Consider the following 22044-nt stretch of genomic DNA (forward strand, 5'->3'; position numbering starts at 1 on the left):
ATATATATCTTAAATTTTATTTAGTTCAATTAAGTACTTTCCAAAGGTTCTTTCTTTCTTTCTTTCTTTCTTTCTTTCTTTCTTTCTTTCTTTCTTTCTTTCTTTCTTTCTTTCTTTCTTTCTTTCTTTCTTTCTTTCTTTCTTTCTTTCTTTCTTTCTTTCTTTCTTTCTTTCTTTCTTTCTTTCTTTCTTTCTTTCTTTCTTTCTTTCTTTCTTTCTTTCTTTCTTTCTTTCTTTCTTTCTTTCTTTCTTTCTTTCTTAAAAAAAAAATTCCCAGGGGGGAAAATTCCCAACCAGTCACTCATAACTCAATTATGTGTTGTAGATTGCTTTAACTCTAAAGAGTACAAAGGACACCCTTCAGCCCTTAGAGTCCCAAAATGTGTGGTTTCCTCCACAGAGGAGTTTGGATCTTTGCCGAGGGGCATTGAGCCAATGCAAACTGAGTAGGTCTAAACACTGAGAAAGTACTACATCTTGACACTTGCTACTGTGGAGTACCTTTTAGCACTGGAATGATTTATATAAATTGGAATGGTGGATACCTACATAAACACCAATGGTTACCAATGCATACATTACCCATTATGAATTGCACATTTTATAGAAATACAAAGAAATTTCAGTTATGTTGAAAATCTCTAATTGTATAATATATTAAATAATCATTTATTTCAATAACATCATAAGAGAAATTGAAATTTCATAAACATTTACTTTATTAAATATTAGCACATTTCAAGCATGGAAAACAGCCAAAGAGAGATTTACTTAAAATAGTCACTGAAGGGAAGTTACGCTATCAGAAGTTATTTTAAGCCATGATCTAATACACTCGGTTCAGATAAATGGTCTTTCTCTTCTACTCCCTGAAGGCAAAGAAGAGAACAAGATCAAATTCCCTTAAAAGTATTACTTCTTGCTATTATATTAAGACAGACATATTTGGAAAAATGCATTTTAAGTTATGCAGTATCTCTTAAAGCAAAACTGCAAAGTTAAGAATTTTCTCTAATATCTTTTGGAAAAAACTGTCATTCTCCTTTAAGATATTTATGGACAATTAAGATATTACTTAATACCAATAATTGACTCTCCTAAGATTATGAAAAATGTTTTAAATCTTGAAGGAAAAATACATCCCTAAGAACAATAGAGTGGAGCTATGACAGAGTACAGGGTAAACTTTTCAAATTCTAGAGTATAGTCAAGTGTTTATTTTACCTTAGATTATCCAGGTTATAGAATAACTGTATTTTTTTAAACAAGGTAATCTTCTGAATTTTTAAGTGTTTGAATTAAGAGAAGCTGAGAACAACTGTTGGCAGTACTTTAGCCCACACTCTTTCTTCTAGAAGTACAGATTACATGAAATACCTACATTTATATTCAAAGATTATTTCTTTTTCAAGTCTGAGAATTCATAAGAAGTAGCACCTTTTCCCTTGGTGGACCCCAAAATATATAAAAGAGCTACCTAAAAATTAAATGATTAAAAAGAAAAACCCATTGTTCTACTAGAGGGATTAGTTAAGCAATACTAATATAAATGAAGATAAATATTTTGCTAAGCAGATTAAAGCTGTGAAAACATATAATATTCAAATAACTGAGCAATTGATATTCAGTTATGAAGTGTATCTCATAATTGGAGGGTTAAATAAAACTGATAAATGGAACTGGTCATTGTAGATAAATGCTATATGAAGATTCAAGGTCCTACGATAAAATGTAAATGACATTTTTTTGAATCAGAGTAATTCAATCTTTGGAATTATTGACGTGAAACCTTGCAATGGCTCCTAGAATTTCTTTTGCAATGCTTCTTAAAAGGAAGGTAAGTGACAAAGCCTCACTGATGGAGAATTGGTTGAGCATTATGTCTTAGCAATCATTCAAGTTCTTGTACTTTTGGTGTCTGTATCTACTTCCATAGATATTGATATCTGCCAGAGTATTATCTAATGTAATTGATAAGGTTTAAAAGGTGGAATGCTTTCCTTTGAACATCACACTGAGAATTGAAAATGTAGGATTTGGTAGCAAATGCCTTTTGAATTTTGAATAAGTAGTAGCTATTTTCTTTTTTTTAATTTTTAAAATCTAAACTAACTTTTCCTTTATTGAATATTCAACTTTATGATTGTACCTAGTAATGGGTTTATGTGATCTATGGATGCATATTTTGTAAAATGTTTAAATCACGTTAACCATATTTATATCCTCAAAGATTTATCTTTTCTTCATGTTGAAAACATTTAAAGTCCTTTCCTCTAGCTTTTGAAGATACACAGTATAGTATTATTATTATTAATGGTAAACCTATCTTGCAATAGCACACCAGAATTTTCTAGTACTACCTAAATGTAACTTAGTATAAATTGATCAACTTTTCCAATACCTTCCTCCCTTCTATTCTCCCTAGATTTTGGTAATTACCATTCTATTCTTAACTTCACGGTGATCACCTTTTTCAGATTCCATGTTTGAATGAGATCTTGTGATAGTATATTTCTGTGTCTGGCCTATTTCACATAACCTAATGATCTGCAGTTCTATCCTTATTGTTGCTGAATATTTTCTATTATCTTGTGTATACTGGTTTTCTTCATCCTTGCATCAGTTGATGGACTGACACGTTGTTTCCATTTCTTAGTTATTTTGAATAGTGCTGCAATTTATATGGGTGTGCTGTGTCTCTTTGAGATACTGATTTCATTTTTTTCAAATATATATCCAGTGATGGGAAAGCAGGATTAAACAGAAGTTCTTCTTCTTCTTCTTCTTTTTTATTAGCCTTTTGCGGAAGCTCTATACTATTTTCCACAGTTGCTGTACTAATTTACATTCTTACCAAGACCATACAAGTTTGCCCCTTACTCCTCATCCTCACCATCACTTGGGGTCTTACCTTACTAGAATGAGGTGGTATCTCACTGTGGTTTTGATTGTTATCCACAGCTACCCTACCATGTGACAGCACAACAGAACTTCTTACCATTACCTGAAAGTAACTTAGTACCCATGATCAGCTTTCCTTCGTGCTACTATCCCTGCTTTTGGTAACCACCATTCTACCTTCAGTTTCTAGGTGATCACCATCTCCAGATTCCCACATTCTGAATCCCTGAGGATTAGTTGATATTGAATATTTTTCATACACTTGCTGGTCATTTGTATGTTTTCTCTTGAGAAATGTTTGTTTAGGTCTATTGTCCATTTTTAAACCAAGTTATTCTTTTTTTATGTCATTCAGTTTTTTAAGTTCTTTATATAATTTGGGTATGTTCCTTATCAGATATTTAGTTTGCAGATACTTCCTTCCATTTTGTAGATCTCCTCTGATAATTACTTCATTTGTTGTACATAAACTTTTAAAATTTTATGTAGTTCCATTTGTCTATGTTTGCTTTTGTTCTCTGTGCTTTTGGAGTCCAATCCATTTCAAAGACCTAAAGTATTTCTCCTGGATTTCTTCTAGTGGTTTCATTGTTTCAAGTCTTACATTAAAATCTTCAATCCTTTTTGAGTTTATTTTTGTGACTAGTGAGAGATAGGGTCTAGTTTAATTCTTCTGCATGGATATCCATTTCCCTAGTCCCATTCATTGAAAAGACTTTCATTAACCCATTGGGTGTTCTTAGCACCTTTGTTGGAAATCAGATGTCTGTACATGTGTGGGTTTACTACTATGCTCTCTATTCCTTCATTGGGCTATATGTCTGTTTTTATCCCAATACCATGTTGTTGTGAAGACTACAGTTTGTAGCATTTTTACCTCCAGCTTGGTTCTTTCATGGTCAGAAAAAACACTTCATATGATTTCAATTTCTCAGAATTTGTTGAGTTAAATCATATGCCTACCATATGGTTTATCCAGAAGAATGTTACATGTACTGATGAGAAGAATATGTATTCTACAGGTGTTAGATGAAATGTTATGTAGATGTCTGTTAGATATTTGGTCTAGGGTACAATTAACTCTGCTGTTTCTTTGCTGATTTCCTGTCCAGAAGATCTGTATATTGCTGCAAGTGGGATAGTGAAGTTTCCAATTATTACTGTTTTGGAGTATATCTCTCCTTTTAGGTCTATTTTGATTTGCTTTGTTATGTGGGTACTCTGATATTGGTGTATGTATATTAATTTCAATTCTAATAATTTAGAATTATTATTTCTTGTGTTGAATTGACTCCTTTATCATGACATAGTGACCTTTCTTGACTAACTTAACTTCTCTTATTTTAAAGTCTATTGTATCTGATATAAATATGGCTATTCCTTCTTTTTTTGGATTCTATTTGATTAGAATATTTTATTCTATCCCTTTAGTTTCAGTCTAATTGTGTCCTCAGGGGTGAACTGAGTTCCTTATAAGCAGTATCAGTTGGGTCTTGATTTTCGTTCTTTCAGTCATGTTATGGTATGTAATTTATGTATGTATGTATTTTTGGTACCAGGGATTAAACCCAGGGGTGCTTAACCACTGAGTGACATCCCCAGCCCGTTTTATTTTTTCATTTTGAGACAGGCTCTCACTAAGTTGCTGAGGCTGGCTTTAAACTTGAAATCCTTCTGCCTCGGCTCCCTGAGCCACTGTGATTATAGGGGTTCACCACTGTGCCTGGCCTACGTTTTTATATTGGATAATTAAATGCATTTAAGTTTAAGGTAATTATATTTCTAGTTTTATTGCAGTTTCTTTCTCTCTTTTTTTTTTCCTTCCTCTTTTACAGTCTTCCTTTGTGGTTAAGTGATTTACTCTAGCAGTGTGCTTTGATTTCTTGCTTATTAATTTTGGTTTGTCTGTAATAATTTTTGTTTTGTGGTTACCATGGGGCTTATAAAAACCTTCTTTGATTATAATGAGCTGTTTTAAAATGATAGCAACTTAACATGATCATAAAGTGAGGAAATACAACAAGAAATGAAATAGAAAATATACTAAAACAAACTCTGCACTTGCATGCTATTCCTCTACACATTTTGAATTTTTTGATGTCTAATTTTGATTTGGTATATTGCCTATCTCTTCATGTATTTTTTTAATTGTTTTGTTTTTAGGATTAATTATTAATATAAAAAGAATTTTCCCACCATGTTTACGATATGAGAGCATTTTGAAATTGTCTTTGTATTTACTCTTGTAGTGAATTTGTTCCTTCTCATATTTTCTTGTTCATTTCTGTCTCTTAATTTTAGTTCTTTCAGTTAGAAGAACCCCCTTTAGCATGACTGAGATATAACATCTCAGCTTTTGCTTAGGAATGGCTTTATTTTTCCTTCATTTCTAAAAACAAAAAAATAGTTTTGCTGGGCATAGTATTCTTGGTAAGCAGGTTTTTTGTTTGTTTGTTTGTTTTTTTATGAGTACTGTGAAAATTTCTTGCCACTCTCGGTATATAAGATTCTGTTCAGAACTCTGCTATTGGATAACCTGGGACACACTTATGTGTTATTTATTTCTTCATTTGCTGCCTTGAGAATCTTTTCTTCATATTTCACCTTTAATAACCTGACTATAACACGTCTTAGCCCAGAACTGGTTGTGCTAAATTAGAATAGTGACATTTGACCTTCCTTTACCAGGATACTTGTATCCTTCTCTAGACCTGAGGATGGTTTTTATTATTATGTCTTAGAATAAACTTTTTGTAAATTTAATTTTATTTTTTTACACAAATGGAGCACAACTTTTCATTTCTCTGGTTGTACATGATGTAGAATCACACCATTTGTGCAATCATACCCATACATAGGGTAATAATGCCCCAAATTGGGAGTTAAGCAGTAAAGATAGTTCCTTCACTGTCACAGTTCATGCTAACCGAGGTTCCACTTGCATCTCATAGCCACAGGAACCTGTGCAGTCAGGTGAGCTAGAGGAGGCCAATGTCCCAGGCCCATTTCAAGGCTGGAACTGATCCAGCCCATTCTACTGTCATGTAGGTCTCCTCCTAATGCCAGAACAGGTCTAGATGCTCTGTCTTTGACTTATGGCATGGCCATGGGGCCTTTGGATTCTACCCCTAGGTTTCATTGCAGTGGTATCAGACAAGAAAAAATCCTGGTTTGATTGTTACACACTGTATACATGCATTGAAATAACATACCATAGCATATAAATACATACCATCATTATTTGTGAATTAATTTTTTTAAAATTATGTTTAAATCCTCCCAGAACACCTGTTCCCTGCCAGGTAGACTTATAGAACTCATTCAATGAGGATTTTAAGATGCCGTCTGGAATAGAAGTTCAATAGATGGGTACCACATGTCTCCTCCTGACACTGGGGTTCCTTTAGAGGCTGTGGTGGTTTTGATGCCCTGTTTCTTAGTAGTAGTTTTCATGTCCTGCTTTAAATCCTGTGGTGGTTTTCATTTCCTGATTCCTGGTAGCTTGAGTCTTGATCCTCTTTCTATTGCCCAAGGTAGGGCAAGGGATGGTGGAAACAGTCAGCCACCTGGCTAATGCAGTTCCATCACCTATGACCATTGTTACTGGCCTGGGCATAGGGATCATGGGGCTTTGCTTGGCACTGGGTTTCGCTGTAATGGATCTGGTACTGGCTTTCAAATCCAAGGATTGGACTTAATACTTTCCCCTTTTCCTAAGCATGTAGTGTCTCTTTTCACACTTTTTGAAGTTATGGGAAGGGTGACACTGGCACCTATTCCCTTCCTACCTACTGCCATGTATCTTTTCTTATTTTCCTAAAACCAGGCACTATGAACTCTCATTGGTGCTTCTTGTCTCTTGTAAAGATAGTGTAGTGTGCAGATAGCTGTCCAAACTGGTGTGTCAATGAGGTGATTATTGCTTAAGCATCTGGTTCTGTCCTTGTGCATTTATATTTAGTGGTAAGACTGTTCTTAAGCAGTGCAGAGTTGGGGCATTATAGACGTCATTATCTAAGAGAAAATTGTCAAGGTGTAAAATGAAGTGTGCAGAGGAAAGTATGGTATTAAAATGCTACCACAGCCACACTGTAAAGTGGAGCTATGCTTATTTATTATTTAAAAGTTAGTAAAAATACAAGTTTATAATTACTGTTAGTATAAATGTTCACTCGATGAATAGCTCATTTGCTATTTCTTAATCTAAAATTTTGCATTATATAAGTACACATTTACACACTTTGATTCCTTTCATTTATAATTTCAATGGTTTTGGTATTATTCTCATCTACTCTTAATAAAGAACATGCATGTGAACTTAAATCCACAAAAAAATCAAAATGTATTTTGAGTCATATTTTTAATGTATTATGTTCTTCTTGATACATAAAGGACCTACTGCATTTGACACTGAATCACTTAATACAAAGCAGAAGAGCACAGATAAAATTAAAATAATATAATCAACTATATATAAATAAACTGACCTTCTTAAAATTTTTGTTTAAGTCAACCAGACTGAGCAGGAAAATGTGGTCCTTGGCTCCCAGGAGCAGCTTGCCCCTCTCTTCATCTAAAAGAATAGTCTGGAAATCCAGCCCTTCTGATGAACCCAAAAATGGAATGCAGCTATTTGACAGCAGCAAATCTATGGGAAAGAATGAAAGAAAAAAAATTTATTAGGCGAAATATTTACCTCTCTCTCTCTCTGTAAATGCATGTATATAACATGAAAGTTCCAATTAAGATACTTACAAATAATTACAGTTTTTAATATATACTCATTTAGAAATAAGTGAGATGTATGATATTTTTATTTTATCAATACCATTTTATGTATACTCAGCACCATATTAAAATGAAGACCAAACATATAAACACAAAACAATTAAATGCAAAATAGTTTAAAACTACCCTCACTTTCTTGAATTACAATGTAAAATATCTACCTATAAGAATATTTGAAACTTGATAAAATTGATATATACAAAGCAGGGATCAAACTATGTCATAAATCTTAACATTTCTTTCCTTTTTACATTTTAAAATAGACCTGATTTATTAGAGCATTTTAAAATTAACAGTGACATTGATTGAAAGAAACAGATTTACATTTATTTCCTGTCCCAACACATATATGGCCTCTCCATTATCAACATCTTCCACTATAGTGGCATATTTCTTAAAATCAATGAGCCTACATTAGCATTATTATCACTCAAGATACACAGTTTAGGGTTCAATCTTGATGTTGTACATCTTATAGGTTTGGATAAATGTATAATGGCATGTATCTATCATCATAGTATATCCTGAAAGTCTTGTGTGCTTCTGTGCTCTCCCTATTCATTCTTCTAGCCTGCCCCCAATCATTCATCTTTTTCATGTCTCCATAGTTTTGTCTTATCAGAATGTCATATAATTGGAATTGTACAGTATGCTGCCATTTCCTATTGGCTTCTTTTACTAAGTAATATGCATTTAAGCTTCCTCTGTGTCTTCCTGGGTCAGTATCTAATATTTTTTACTGTGGACTAATATCCCTTTGTCTGGATCAGCCAGTTTAATTATCCATTCACTTTTTGAAGGACATTTTTATTGCTTCCAAGTTTTGGCAATTATGAATAAAGCTGCTATAAACATCTGTATGTGGGACAGTTGTAAACACAAGCCTTCAACTTTTGGGGGTAAAAACCAAGAAGTCTGATTGATGGATCACATGTTTAGTTTTATGAGAAGCTGCCCACTGGCTTCTAAGATCCCAGTACCATTTTCATTTACACCAATGATTGAGTGTTCTAATTGCTCCATATCCTCATCTACATCCATGTTGTCAGTGTTCTCGATTTTGGCCATTCTAGTAAGTATATAGTGATAACTTATTGTTGTTTCAAATTTGCATTTACTTGATTACATAATGTATACAGTGACTTTTCATATGCTTTTTTTCTTTTTTTTTTTTTTTTTTTTTTACTGTCTATATCTTCTTTGGTGAAGTGTCTGGTAAGGTCTTTGACCCATTTTAAAACGTTGTTGTTTCTTATTGTGAGTTTTAATGTCTTTGCATATTTTGGATCACAGTACCTTATCATATATGTCTTTGGAAAATATTCTCTTGCAGTTTATGGCTTATTATTTTTGCTTTCTGTTTTTGATAGTATTTAGATTGATTTCTGTGATTAATGGATTATACTGTCACTATTTTAAATGTGCAGAAAGAAAATGTAAACAAGGTGATTCCAACCAAATGGAGTCTGAGACATACTCTTGATCTAGCAATGGCATCAGAAGTTTTAAGTTGAAAGTAACATTGAAAATCAATTAATACAAATTAATGATTTTCTAAGTGAAGATATATAATGTTGGTCAGTTGAAGTCATATGCTCTAAAGAAAAATAATGGTGTGCTGTCAAAGCTGATAGGTGAATTCGAGTTCCTAGTTTTCATTTCATTTATGTCTGTCCGAATACTCTAAGGAACCCAAATCTTTTCAACAGGTTTTTTTTTTTTTCACTTCAAATACTTAACAATAATCTCTAATTTTCTACAACTAGAATATTGAATGTTGACAAGGTAATAATATTGCTCATTACTTTATTAAATTCTATCATATGTGATGAGTTTAAAACCAAATCATTGGTTTAAATAATTCATATTGATTGATGATAAATGTAAAATAGATAATATCTCAAAAATAGACATGAAGATACTACTTAAAAGTATGGAAATTTCAAACTCTTTTTTTTTTTTTTTTGTAAAACAGACAGAACTTTGAATCTCTTAAATTTAGGGTATATATATTCTATCCCTCAACTACAGGATTTATTATTATTTCATATTTCGGAGGATTTTCTCTTCTATTTTATGTACAACTATTATTCCTTTTAGTTTCTAAGCTAGATTCATCTTAGTTTTGACAAACCAAAAGGCAGTGGGCTGGAGAAAGTACTGTATGAAATCTCTTGGTTCCTTCCATTCTTTTCTTCTCAGTTCTACTTACAACCATATGGAGTATTTGTTGGATATTAGCCTTTCACAAATAGGATAATTGCATTTGGAGCTCCTAAAATATATTATAGCATTATGTCTTTGGTCTGAAATGATTAAAGTTGTATTTAGTTTAAGAAAATTAATTATCATAGAGCTCTGGTTTCCTTCCAGTATATACAAAACGTTCCATAAACGTTAAAAGATATTATGAAAATAAAACACAGCATATGAGAAATAAATTCTAATAGCAGTACAAATGCTCCTCATGAATCTTCCTTTCATCAAACAGCATATCCATGCTGTACACACTACCCATCTGGCCTTGTCAGGCTTCAGTGCTTCAGGGTTACCCAAAGCAGATGCTCCTGATGTACCACCAGAATTCAGTACAGCCTAATGCTGCAAAGATATGTCTATGTCATTCACTTCATGGTATTTCATCACATGGGCAGGGCCATCCACTCACACTGTAACCAATGGAAAGGGGAGTATAGTACAAAGATATTTGGAGAGATCAGAGTCACATAACTTTTATTACAATGCATTGTTATAATTGTTCTATTATTACTTGTTGTTAATCTCTTAATGTTTCTGTTTTATAAATTAAAGTTTATCATAGGTGTACATCTCTAGAATGAAACACCAAGTATAGAGAATTAAATATTTTACTCAATTTCAGGGACTTGGGGTTCTTGGCAAGTATTTCATATGGATAAGGGAGTTGATTGCATATCTCCTCCTCTTGAGTGTTTATACAAGGCAAAGACCATGTCTTGTTATCTTTGAATTCCCAGCACCTCACTCAGAATCTCAGACAAATTAAGCACTTAATGAATAGTTGTGGAACTGAAGAAATTCAGTGTGCATTCAGAAACATGGAGAATATGTGGGGGAGGTGAGAAGTGAGACTAGACATAAAGGCAACATGCAGATAACCAGGGCCTAAGACATCAAACTGGGGAGTTTGTTTTTTGTGTAAGTGACTGGGAGCCACTATATCTTATTATGTAAGCAAGTAACAAAGACTATAATTGATTATTGGAAAGATAAGTCTGGCTGCAGTGTTTGTGATGGATAAGGATGGGGAATGGCAGTGTCAGGAAGACTACCCAGAAATTTCAAAAACATAGTGGGTCCCTGAATTACAGCAATGTCAATGAGAAGAGGGATGTGTACCTCACTTTTCCCCCCTCTACATATACATGAGGAAAACAAATACGCAGTTGACATAGACATTTGATTAATTTTTTTTCCACCATAACCAATTCTATTTCACATAGTTTCTAACAAACTTGACAAAGAAAAACAGCTGCAAAAATATTGACTAACCTGGACTGTTATCATTTCCAAATGATTTAATGCTGCCTTGTGACAGTGCTAGCATCAAAACCATTACAACATGCTGCGCCAATTCTTTGTAGCCAAATTAAATAATTAGACTTAGGCATTACATATAAAAATTTCTCAGGCTGACGTACACATTATGAAAAGACCTTGGGACAGGGATTGGAACAAGTTCTCTCTTCCCCATGAAGCTTATCTCTTTTGCACTTCTGCCAAGCCAAGCAAAGTCATTTTGTTTCCACAGGATCATCAACCAAAACCCAGTAAAAAATTTGCTAACTCTAGAGACTATATTGTAACACCTAAAGTGTTTTAAGATTCCAGGAATCAGAAACGGAGGCTGGCTCTGCTGGATGTAAATGTCAGAGCTTTATTTTTTTTCTCCCAAATTAAAAATTCTTAGGCATGTGATTTTGAAGATTGCTCATAGTTTTCAAGACTTTTGGACAAGGACTCTTTTCTCTCCCCTTGGGTAGAGGATAAGTACACTGCTTAGCAGGTGTTATTTTCAGAAAAGAGACCTATTAGGTGGTTGGTTAACCATTCCCACCCTTTGGAGATGTGAGGAGCACTTACCTCTGTGTGTTCTGGTCTCCTAAGGTCCTGAGTTATTTCTCTGTTAAATCTACCCAAATTTGTTTTAATTCACCATAGCCCTTCCTTCTAACTACTCTTTCCAGCAGTGCATTCTCCTATCACCTCAGTTCCTGTTTGTAATCTCCGTCCATCACTCAAGTACTCAAATTCCCATGTTTGCTCTAGCAATACACTATTGGAAAATCTACAATCTGATCACTTCCAAAATAAAAAGACCAAAGATACAATTATTCACATGGCTTTTTGTTTGTTTGTTTAAACTTGGAAATCACTGTTTAAGATCAATTTTGGTGGAAGAATGACAGAAGATGTCCATGATTCATTATCAATAACCCATTAAAGAACACAGGGATAATTCTGAGGATCAAAATGCCTTTAAACACCATGACATTTTCATGATTGTATATGTGCATTTTTTTTCTAAAGAGAATGTCCATAACATCAACATCTCTTGATATCTTATCAAAAATGACCAGAACATTTCTGTTTTTCAAGTACAGTCAGTAACATTTTAAAGAATTTCTCATTTCTAACACAAGAAAGTGAGTCACTACTGTCACAAAATTTGACTTTTGAGACACTAACTAATTCCCCTAAGAACACCAAGTACTCTGAGGGAAAGACCCTAATAAGTTTGACAGATTTCTGCCTTCATGGAACTTAGAGCTCAGTGGAGATGAAATGTTCATCCCCACCAAAAAAGAAAATATTCTTATGACAAAGAACGAGAGTATTTAAATTAGTAGACTATTAAGTATCTTTAGTAATAAAATGGAAAGTACTTCTTATCTATATTTCCTTGGGCAAAACTAATTAATGCTACCTTAGCTTTTTCGGATCTTTTAAGTGTTGATAAAGAAACCAAATGAGTTCTATGGCAATATCAAATGACAAATATCAACATATCAAATAACAACTCTAGTTTATCTAATACTGATTGATACTCTTGCTTGTAAAATCAGGCAATCTGTACTTTGGGGAAGAAAAGAAATATAGTACAAAACAATTCTAGCTAAAGGGAGATCTCATCAATAATCTTATTTAACAAATAGGTTATTAATTCAGTGAGTTCCAAAATTGTTCCAAAGCCTTTGCATGATCGATTTTCTCTCAGTGGTGGAGCCCAGTGGCAAGAATTTATTCACTCATGACCTGGTGTTGCTCCAGGTGAAGGTTTGGCTATGGGCCAGGCAATCCCTGTTCATACTTGAAATAAACATTTGCTGTGAAAAGAATTCTTTGTATTTCCTTTTCAGTGCTCCTTAATACAATTGTTCATTCATTATGAAAAAAACATTTGACCTGATGGTCTGCATTCTTCCTCTTCACCCCAGAAAGGAAGGGAGTGGTTAGTCATATTGAATCTAATAAATTTAGGATTAAGCAACACAGACTTCCTCAGTTTTTGACTGCTAAATGAACAAGATCCCATACCCTTGAAATCCTGCATTTATTGCCAGAAATCCTGAACTGGGTGGAGCTGTCAGTTTCTCTCAGCTAAAAAATGGCTTCCCTCATCCTCAAAGAACATGTAACTTTGAGAGATTATAAAGAAAGAGAAAAGAAAACCAAGATTGCTGAAGGCACAAATTCACAAAGTTAAAGAAAAAAAGAATCAGCTTTGGAGAATGTCAAATTCTAGTCTACTACAGACTGAGGAGTAGAATTCCTTAGCAGAGAAAGTTCACAACAAAGAATAGATACAGATGATAACTCAGTCACCTTTCTCTGACATATCAGGACATTCAACAGAAATTGTTGCCCCACCCATTTGTCTTTTTCCTCAAGGAAATAGCAGTTTTATCAGTAGGGCTATCTGAGGACTCTTGAATACAGTTAGTTCTTTAGTATGTTCTCTCCAAAGTTTTCCAAGTAGATTGTCTCTAATTCTTTCAATCTTTCTATTCCTGCTTTCCCCCTGAGTTCAGCTTTTCTACTCTATTTCTGAATTCTAGGACTTCTCATACTGACTTAGTGTCCTTCTGAGTTTCTTCAAAGCTTCTTCTCATAATTTTCAGAAATGTTTGGCTACAAAATCATTCCCAATAAAAAGCCTCTCAGGCTTTGGGTCAGGAATTGAGTAAAGAATAAACTTTGTTTTTTCGAAAATGAAAATTAGCCCCTAATATCTCTCACTGAGTCTCTATGGCTCTTAACATGTGTTTGATTTTTCAGCTTTTGGTCTGAGGAAAGGCCTTGGATTCTTCCTTGAATTTTACTTTGGGGAAATTAATTCATCTTAAATTGGCCTTGCCTCTTCAGTAGGTTTTCTGAGGCTTGAGGTCATGTGAAAAGATTTTGTTATCAAGATAGTTCACTTCCACCTACACAAAAATGTCTATTAAGGTCTGTTTGTATATTTAGTCTACATAACTAATCAACCAATACAAATCACAAAAAGAATATTAGTTAAACCTACAATACATACAAACAGTACTTCAATATTACAAGTGTATATTATATTATCATTATGGTTTCATAGGCAAAATTTTTAACTTTTTTTTGTTCCTGTAAATGCAAGTTCAAATTCAGAAAGAAGAACAAAAAAAAAAAAAATCAAATTAACTCTACTCTTCTACAATGAATGTTGGAGATCATTCTATTCATTAGGTCCTAGAACATTACCGTGTCAATAATAAATCAGATGATATCACATAGGGAAACATAAATCAGAACCAAATAAAGCCTATTATGTCATTGGATCTATGTTCCTGCCAGGACAGGATGTGAAGTAGGGAAGTTGTAATTTTACATTTTCATTTTTTAAATCACAGGTTTATTCTTATTTGGCTAGCTTTCAAAGTGGATGCTTTATATAATTCATCACATGTGAGATTCATAATTTATAATATAATTCTTTTAAATGCATATGTTCAGAAAGAATAAGTCATTTCTATATTTTTCAAAAGCTTTGGTATGATTGATAAATTTTCCTTTTGACCTATATAAAAAGACTAGTATTATAAATAACTGAAAATTTTCCCAAAATGCAATGCCATGATAGAATAAACCTCCTCAGGAATGATTCAGAGATGGTCATGTGGAAAATGGATTTTTATTTGACAATTAGTTTCTTGGCTCACATCAAGGTATTTAGAATTTGTCCCCTTTCAAATTTCAGAAATGTTTAAAATGAAAACACCATACCACAAGTGAATGAGGATTTGTTTTAGTCAAGTATGCAAATTTAAATTTTTAAAAACCCAGAAAATCATAGCTTAGCACACAACATCTACTATTGACTGCAAGAGCTAGACAAATGTGACAAGAGCAGGTAATTCCTCAAGGTAGGATTACTGGAAAATAATGTACAGAGCAAAAGGTTATGAGTATTAAATAGAAAGATAACATTTTGGAACAAGTATAATTTAAAAAATTGATTCACATCAATCAAAGGTAAATGTAAATATACAAAAATATCGATCAAAGGCACATGTGAGACTGGTCACTACTGAGAAGTCTCAGGTAATCTATTTCCCCAAGCCTTTGAAAATGCTTCCTATTTTTCTTAAAAGTTGTTCAAATCATGTCCTCATTCTTATTATTATGCAATTTAAAAACATTTGGCATCTATGGCATTTATAGTGTTGGGGAAAATTGTGACATGATCTGAAATTTAATTTCCACACATTCAGGAAAATATTAGTTTGACTTTTCATTCAGAATAAGATGTTAATCATTTGTACATATTTTCTCTGGGTTTTTTTTCAACATTTTTATTCTAATCACTGGTCCAAGAAGCATAATCCTGATAAAGATGCTCAGAGAATTTGCACAAAAAATTGCAAATATATCTCTAAGAGAGAGGTCTTAAAAATAACATCCTAAGATGTCATTCCCTGCCTTAGGCAGTATTTATAAAGTACAAGCAACGAAATGATGATTCCCACTTAGATTTTATTTCCCATAAATTGTTTATTTTCCATAAGCTGTTACCTCTCTGTCAATGACTTCAAAACAGATACCTAAAATCCCATTCTTTCTCATAAGTCTCAGTTCAGAATTTCTAGTTGCCTGCTAGATATTGTTCTCCCTTCAACCATCTCCTCCTGCTGATTCTAATACTTCAGTGATACAACCTGGTCATTAGGTTCAACATCTCAGAATCATTGTTAGTTCCTTTTCCTTGTGCCCTTATTCTTCTTTCCCTCATGTAATTCCAACACTATTCATTCCCCTCACACCACTGTACCAAATTTAAAGCCTTAGAGATCCTATCATGTAAATTTATCTTCTCCCTCCTCAAGTATTTACTCCTTGTTAAGTAGGCTAAGGTGAAAATTACTTCTCTAAATTACTGTAACAGACTCATAAATTATTTTGTTGTTCTTCTCCCCACCAGGTCCTATCACATGATGCTGCCTATTCAATTTTTACCATAATCTCAGCTCAATTTGGTCAAGTTCATAATTGAAATCCTCCCATGCCAACATGTACTTCATTCAAAATTTTGTTTCCTCCAATGCACAAAGGTCAGTTTCATAACTATTTCCCTCCTAAATCTTTTAAACATTTCCTTGTATTCACATTATGACACTAATCTTTTTTTGCTGTGATTTTGTGAACTCATTTTCTCCCTTAAAAAGATCAGAAGCCCTTGTAGATAAGGACGTCAAAATCATTGCTGCACCTCAGCACTATTGCTTGGGACCTTGTTAGAAATACAGAATCTCAAGCCTGTTCTGTGATTTCTTAACGACAATCTGTGTTTTTCAAAGACACCTATTTGACTTGAATGTATGTTAAATCCTGACAAGCAATGCTGAGGCACATTTTGTTTCCCTCCTTCCCCCTAGTATGGAGATGACAAGAATTCTTGGCAATGCAAAGCCTTAGAGCCACAGTTGAGTTTCCACGTGGTACGTTAATGTCTCTAAATTATTAATAATAACTTTATAACAAATTCTGATTTAGATAGGAGGTAGATAAAACAAGCAAACAAAACACTAGCATGAAAAAAACATTCGTTAAATCCATTAGACTTCTTTACAATATCTGAGAGGTTTGCCCATATGCTACCTAATTTGATTCTCAAGGAGAATCTAATTTCCAGGTAAACCTAATATCCAGATGAGAAAATTTAGACATAGAGAGGGCAAGTGATTGTTCTAATGATGCATAGATAGTACATGTCCAAAAGTAGCTAAAACTTATACAGGTCTCTTAATTCTGTGTCCTTCACCTATTATAGCTATATTGTATATTTTAATATTTAGATAAACAATATTCTTTCCCCAAATAGCTCTACTTATTACTGAATATATCAAGGTAAATTCACATCTACTGCTTCCTCTACTTCCCTGTTCCTTTGGGATCACTGCATTATGTATTGTATTTTCTGAAATGTGTCACTGTGGCTTTAATAAGCCTCTTTATAAGTAAAAACACACATTAGTCCTAATTTATGCCTCTTTTGAATTAATACAGTTAAAGTAGCATGTTTAAAGGACTCATACAAAAATGCGAACTGCACATTACTCATTTTTAAAATACAGAGAGACATTAGTCAAATTTTCTGTTAAAGAAGACTGAATGTCATTCTATTTTATACTGTCCTTAAATTTAGAGCCACACCTTCTGATTTTTTTTTTTTTTTTTTTTTTTTTTTTTTTTTGGTGCTGGGGATTGAACCCAGGGACTTGTGCATGCACTCTACCAACTGAGCCATAATCCCAGCCCCAAGAGCCACACATTCTGAAAGAGTCTCAGTGTGAAAATTCTTTAATAAGACCCAAGTGAAGTTGTACATAGACAAATTGTACATAGATACTTATACCTTATTAAAATAAATTTATAGAATAGTAAATGAACCATATGTAAGATCTATTTGAAAAGAACTTTTCAACTAAATAATAGTTGACTGAGTTTGATCTTAGTACAAATTATCTTTACTTAATCTCTGCCCATTTTGAAGTCCCTACCAGAATTTTGCATGGACAAAGACACAACCAAAGTATCTCATAACCTAGTTCTCCTTTATTAAGCCCAAAAAACAATGATGACCTATATAGACATCAGAGATTTTATCTATCTTCTTAACTCCAGCAAAGTTTCTTGCAATGTCATTTGTATGATAACAATGATCCCTTGGTTGTTAAAGTCAATGTAAATTTCAATTGTCACCTCTCCTGACATATCAGCTGACTTTGGCAATGATGACATTTCTTTTCTTTTGTTTCCTTCATTTAACTCCTATCCTATGATTCCTCTTTCTTTTTACCACATACCCAGATAGTATTTTTTAATTCAATTCTCTGCTCATTCCTTCTTTCTCCAATTTTCTCATTTGATAGTATCCCAGAACTTAATCTTCTGAATTATTCTCATCCATCCTTTGATTATCTCATGGATTTAAAATTTTCTACATGATAATTACCAAATTAATATATCCATTTACATTTCTATGAATTCCAGATTTAATGTCTTTGTGGTATTTCACTTAGATATCTAATCCTTATCAAATAAAATATGTCCATTTGGTCTACCCCCAAACCTATTTCTTTCCTATTCTTCCCTATTTCAATTAACTGGTAACTCTGTCTTTAAACTACACACACACATAACACAAAAACACACATACACACACAAAGAAACTAAATAAAACAAAAACAAACACAAACAAACAAACAAAAAAAAACCAAAACCCATGGAGTCATATTTGACATCTTTCCCTCTCTTTTTCTTTGTTTCCAGTCCATTGGCATATTCTATTGGCTCTACTGCATATTCTACTCTTGCCATTCAGACACACAAAACTATCATTTCTCACCTAGATTATTTCAAAGCCTTTCTTGGCTCTTTCCTTCTCAGTCCTCCCATCATCAACACAGAATTCAAAATAACCTTATTGCAATGACAGTCAGATCATGTCAGACTGTGAAAATTCTCCAGTGAATTCCCATAGCACTAAATGTCAACGTTTTAACAATGGCCAAGTGCCGACTCCCTGTTTAATCAATCTTCTTCTTTCCCTATGTTCTATATTGTCTTCTTTAAAATCCTTAAACTTTCCAGACACTGTCTTACCTCAGAGCTTTGCACTTGGTTTTGCTTCTGCTAAAATTTTTCAGATATTTGTGTGATTGGCAACAGACATATCTTTAAGTATCTGTGAAGGCACCACTTTCTCAGTGAGTCTTTCCCTGACTACCATATTAACTACTCCACCTTCACTACTCCCCTTCCTGATTTATTTTTCTCCATAGTACATATCACCTTCCATCTGACTAAATAATATACTTATATATGGTCTGTTTTCCTTACCAGAATATAAACTACATGGTGACAAGGATTTTTGCCTCCTTTGTTTGCTAACCTATCCACAAGTTACAAGAATAATACGAGAAATATAGTAGGCATACATGAACTATTGTTATTAACTATTGACAGTTGAATATTGCTACACAATAAAATTATTATTTAACATTTATGCCTATGCAAGACTAGATGTAAGAACTTCACTTTAGTGAAAACATGCCTGGGAAACCATGTGAGTCCATTCAACCATAGCATATCCCCCTTCAATCAAACCATCAATGAATTGCTTTGTATGCAGTATATATATAAATTCTTACTCTAAGATTGATAATGTGTCTTCACTAAGTACTAATGGAGAGATGTTTGGCATAGGTTGTCATTTCATATTGATTTGACAACAAAAATACCAGCTTTGAATTGCATCATTCCTGAGTGACTTATGATTCATTTTAATCCATAAAGAGGGCTACCACCACTCAAAAAACCACTTTTATCAAGGACAACAATGATCTTATTATAAGGGCTACTAAAAGATCACAATGGTAAAAATAGGGGGAAATACCCTCAATAAATTCATAATCTATGAGCTGTTCTTGCCTAAGGGAAAGTAACGATGATAGAAAGTACTTTAGGAGTACACAGGAGTAATGGTAATGTGTACTAAAAATTCCCAAGACAGAATACTATTTTTCAGACTTTTTGTGTAGGGAAGACTTCAGTCTATAAAAAACTTATTAGAATTGAATAAATCAATGTATGCAACTAGCATATTGCTAATTTGCTATGTTATAAGTAATAAAACTGTAGCACAGAAAATAAACATCCAAATATATCACAACTAATAAAAGGATAGTTAAGACCTAAGTGTTTGGATTTCAGAAACTTCACTGCTATATCTTATTGAGTTGAGATAACAGACACAATATTAGAGAGTCAAACTAAAAAAGACTTGATGAATCAAACAGGAAATCTCTAGCTGAGACACATGCTGCATTTCACAGTTAAATTAATTTTTTAACTATAAAAATATAGATTTATCTTTTCATTTCTTGGAAAATTCTGACAAAATAAAGAACCACTCTATCAAATGAATTAATGCTTATTTAGAAGGTAGCAGATAAAAATTTAATAGGGGTCGTCAAGTTTTTCTTCCAGTGATAACACAAAACACCATTACTCACTAGTGGAAGTTATTTGGAAAGAACATGCTGCCAAAGATAGTAGAATATTGGCTTTTGTGTGTGTGTGTATGTGTCTTGACATTGATGTTCCTCAGTATGTAACATTTCCCTCAAAGGCATGATGAGGTGACAGGATCATGTGCCTTGAACTAGATATAGTTCTGCTCTTTGAGAGTTTCACTATTGGGCAAATCCTTCAGGATCTGAGTCTTATATTTCTCATGTCTCAGAGTATGAAAACATAGGTTTTCACAGTGTTGTGAACTCCACAGACATGATACAGTCTGAGTAAAATAAGTGGATCCAGCCACTCACCTTTGCAGTCTTCATGGTACTTACCACAGTTAAAAATGATATTTGCTGGTTTGTTCTGTTTATATATATATATATATATATATATATATATATATATATATATATAATAAGTTCAAAGGGGACAATGTGACTTTTCTCAAACTTAGAACAATGCCTGGTATATAGTGGTGAATCCCTATAATTTGTAGAATGGTTGAGCATAAAACCATTAAATAAGTTACTTTCCTTTTCTTGCAGTTGCCTTTTACTTATTCATTATTTATTTATCCAAATAAGCAACTTTACACGGGCAATGATATATAGGTATATAAATATCCCTAACACATATAAGGTCCCTAGTAATCATTGTCACAAAGTTTATATTATTATGAGACTAAAGTAGGTCATTTCACAAAAATTATTTTACAATTGTAGTATCTCTATAGAAGTCACTATGAGAATCCTAGTTTATAGGCCAAATTATATGTAATAATCATCTAATATAAAAATCTAAAATATAGTTTATTCTGACCTCTGATTCCATACTTATTATTCAGGAAAGACACTCAGTATGCATAAATATGTAAGAATTCAAAACGTGAACTGAAGGAAAATCTCTTTGTACAACAATAGAACCAAATGAGCTCCTGTGGATTCAGAGGTTCAAAGCTAAGTCTTTAATCAAAGAGCATTCTTTGGATAAAATGGTTATTGCAACTCTGTTGACCTTTAAGAAATCCCTCAGTATTATCTTGCAGCTGTTCCAAGTACCTAGGGCTGCTCATATCTTACATTCTGCTCTGTAGATGGCACCTGAGAAGGGGTGAAACCAAAGAAAACAATACGGATTTTTGGACCTATAAAAATTCTTTTAAATCCCAAATTAATTTTTTGTTTTGGCTGAGTTTCTACACATCCCACTATCATTTAAATACCCAAGCATGAACTTCTAGACTCTCAATGCTACCTAAGAAAAAGGTAGTGCCCGCTGATCTCAATTCATTAGTCATAATCAGGAGAAAAGCAGAATGCCAAAGGAAAATTGTGATTATTGTCTCAGAAGTGGGAAGGCATTACACAAGCATTTTTCCTCATAATAACACTAAATTAACAATAATTTTATGGTCTAACTTTTTTTTCAGTCAGGAAAAGTACACTTTTAAAAGGTAATATGCCAGGAATTGAGCTATTTTCCTTCTATAAGAGTCTGAATATAGGAAAGGTGAACAGAGAAACTTGGAATTCTTGCAAATGGATGGGTTTCACAGTGCTGAACAACTGGTGATTTTCAAAAGTAAAACACTGTGTTCTTTAAAGTGGTTGGAAAGATAAGTACACAAAGCTGGTGGGATTATTAATAATTCTCCTAGCTAACGAGACTACTCTTGTTATAAGCATTTAATCAAAAAATGAATGACTTGTAGCAGCTTAGGGAAGCTAGTATGGCTGTGTATGTGTGTACTGGTTGGGAAATTACTAG

At 33.2% G+C, this 22044-nt stretch overlaps 1 protein-coding gene across 1 annotated transcript in view; it reads right to left on the bottom strand.

The window, feature by feature from the left end:
- Sema3d (semaphorin 3D) overlaps nt 1-22044 on the bottom strand; it is a 118002-nt gene that overhangs the window by 90257 nt on the left and 5701 nt on the right. Inside the window, exon 2 of the mRNA XM_026384979.2 lies at nt 7389-7549. Coding sequence (XP_026240764.1) covers nt 7389-7549 — 161 coding nt within the window. The remainder of the gene's footprint in view (nt 1-7388; nt 7550-22044) is intronic.

Source organism: Urocitellus parryii, chromosome 3 (assembly GCF_045843805.1).
Source record: "Urocitellus parryii isolate mUroPar1 chromosome 3, mUroPar1.hap1, whole genome shotgun sequence".
In the NCBI taxonomy this organism is placed as follows: Eukaryota; Metazoa; Chordata; class Mammalia; order Rodentia; family Sciuridae; genus Urocitellus; species Urocitellus parryii.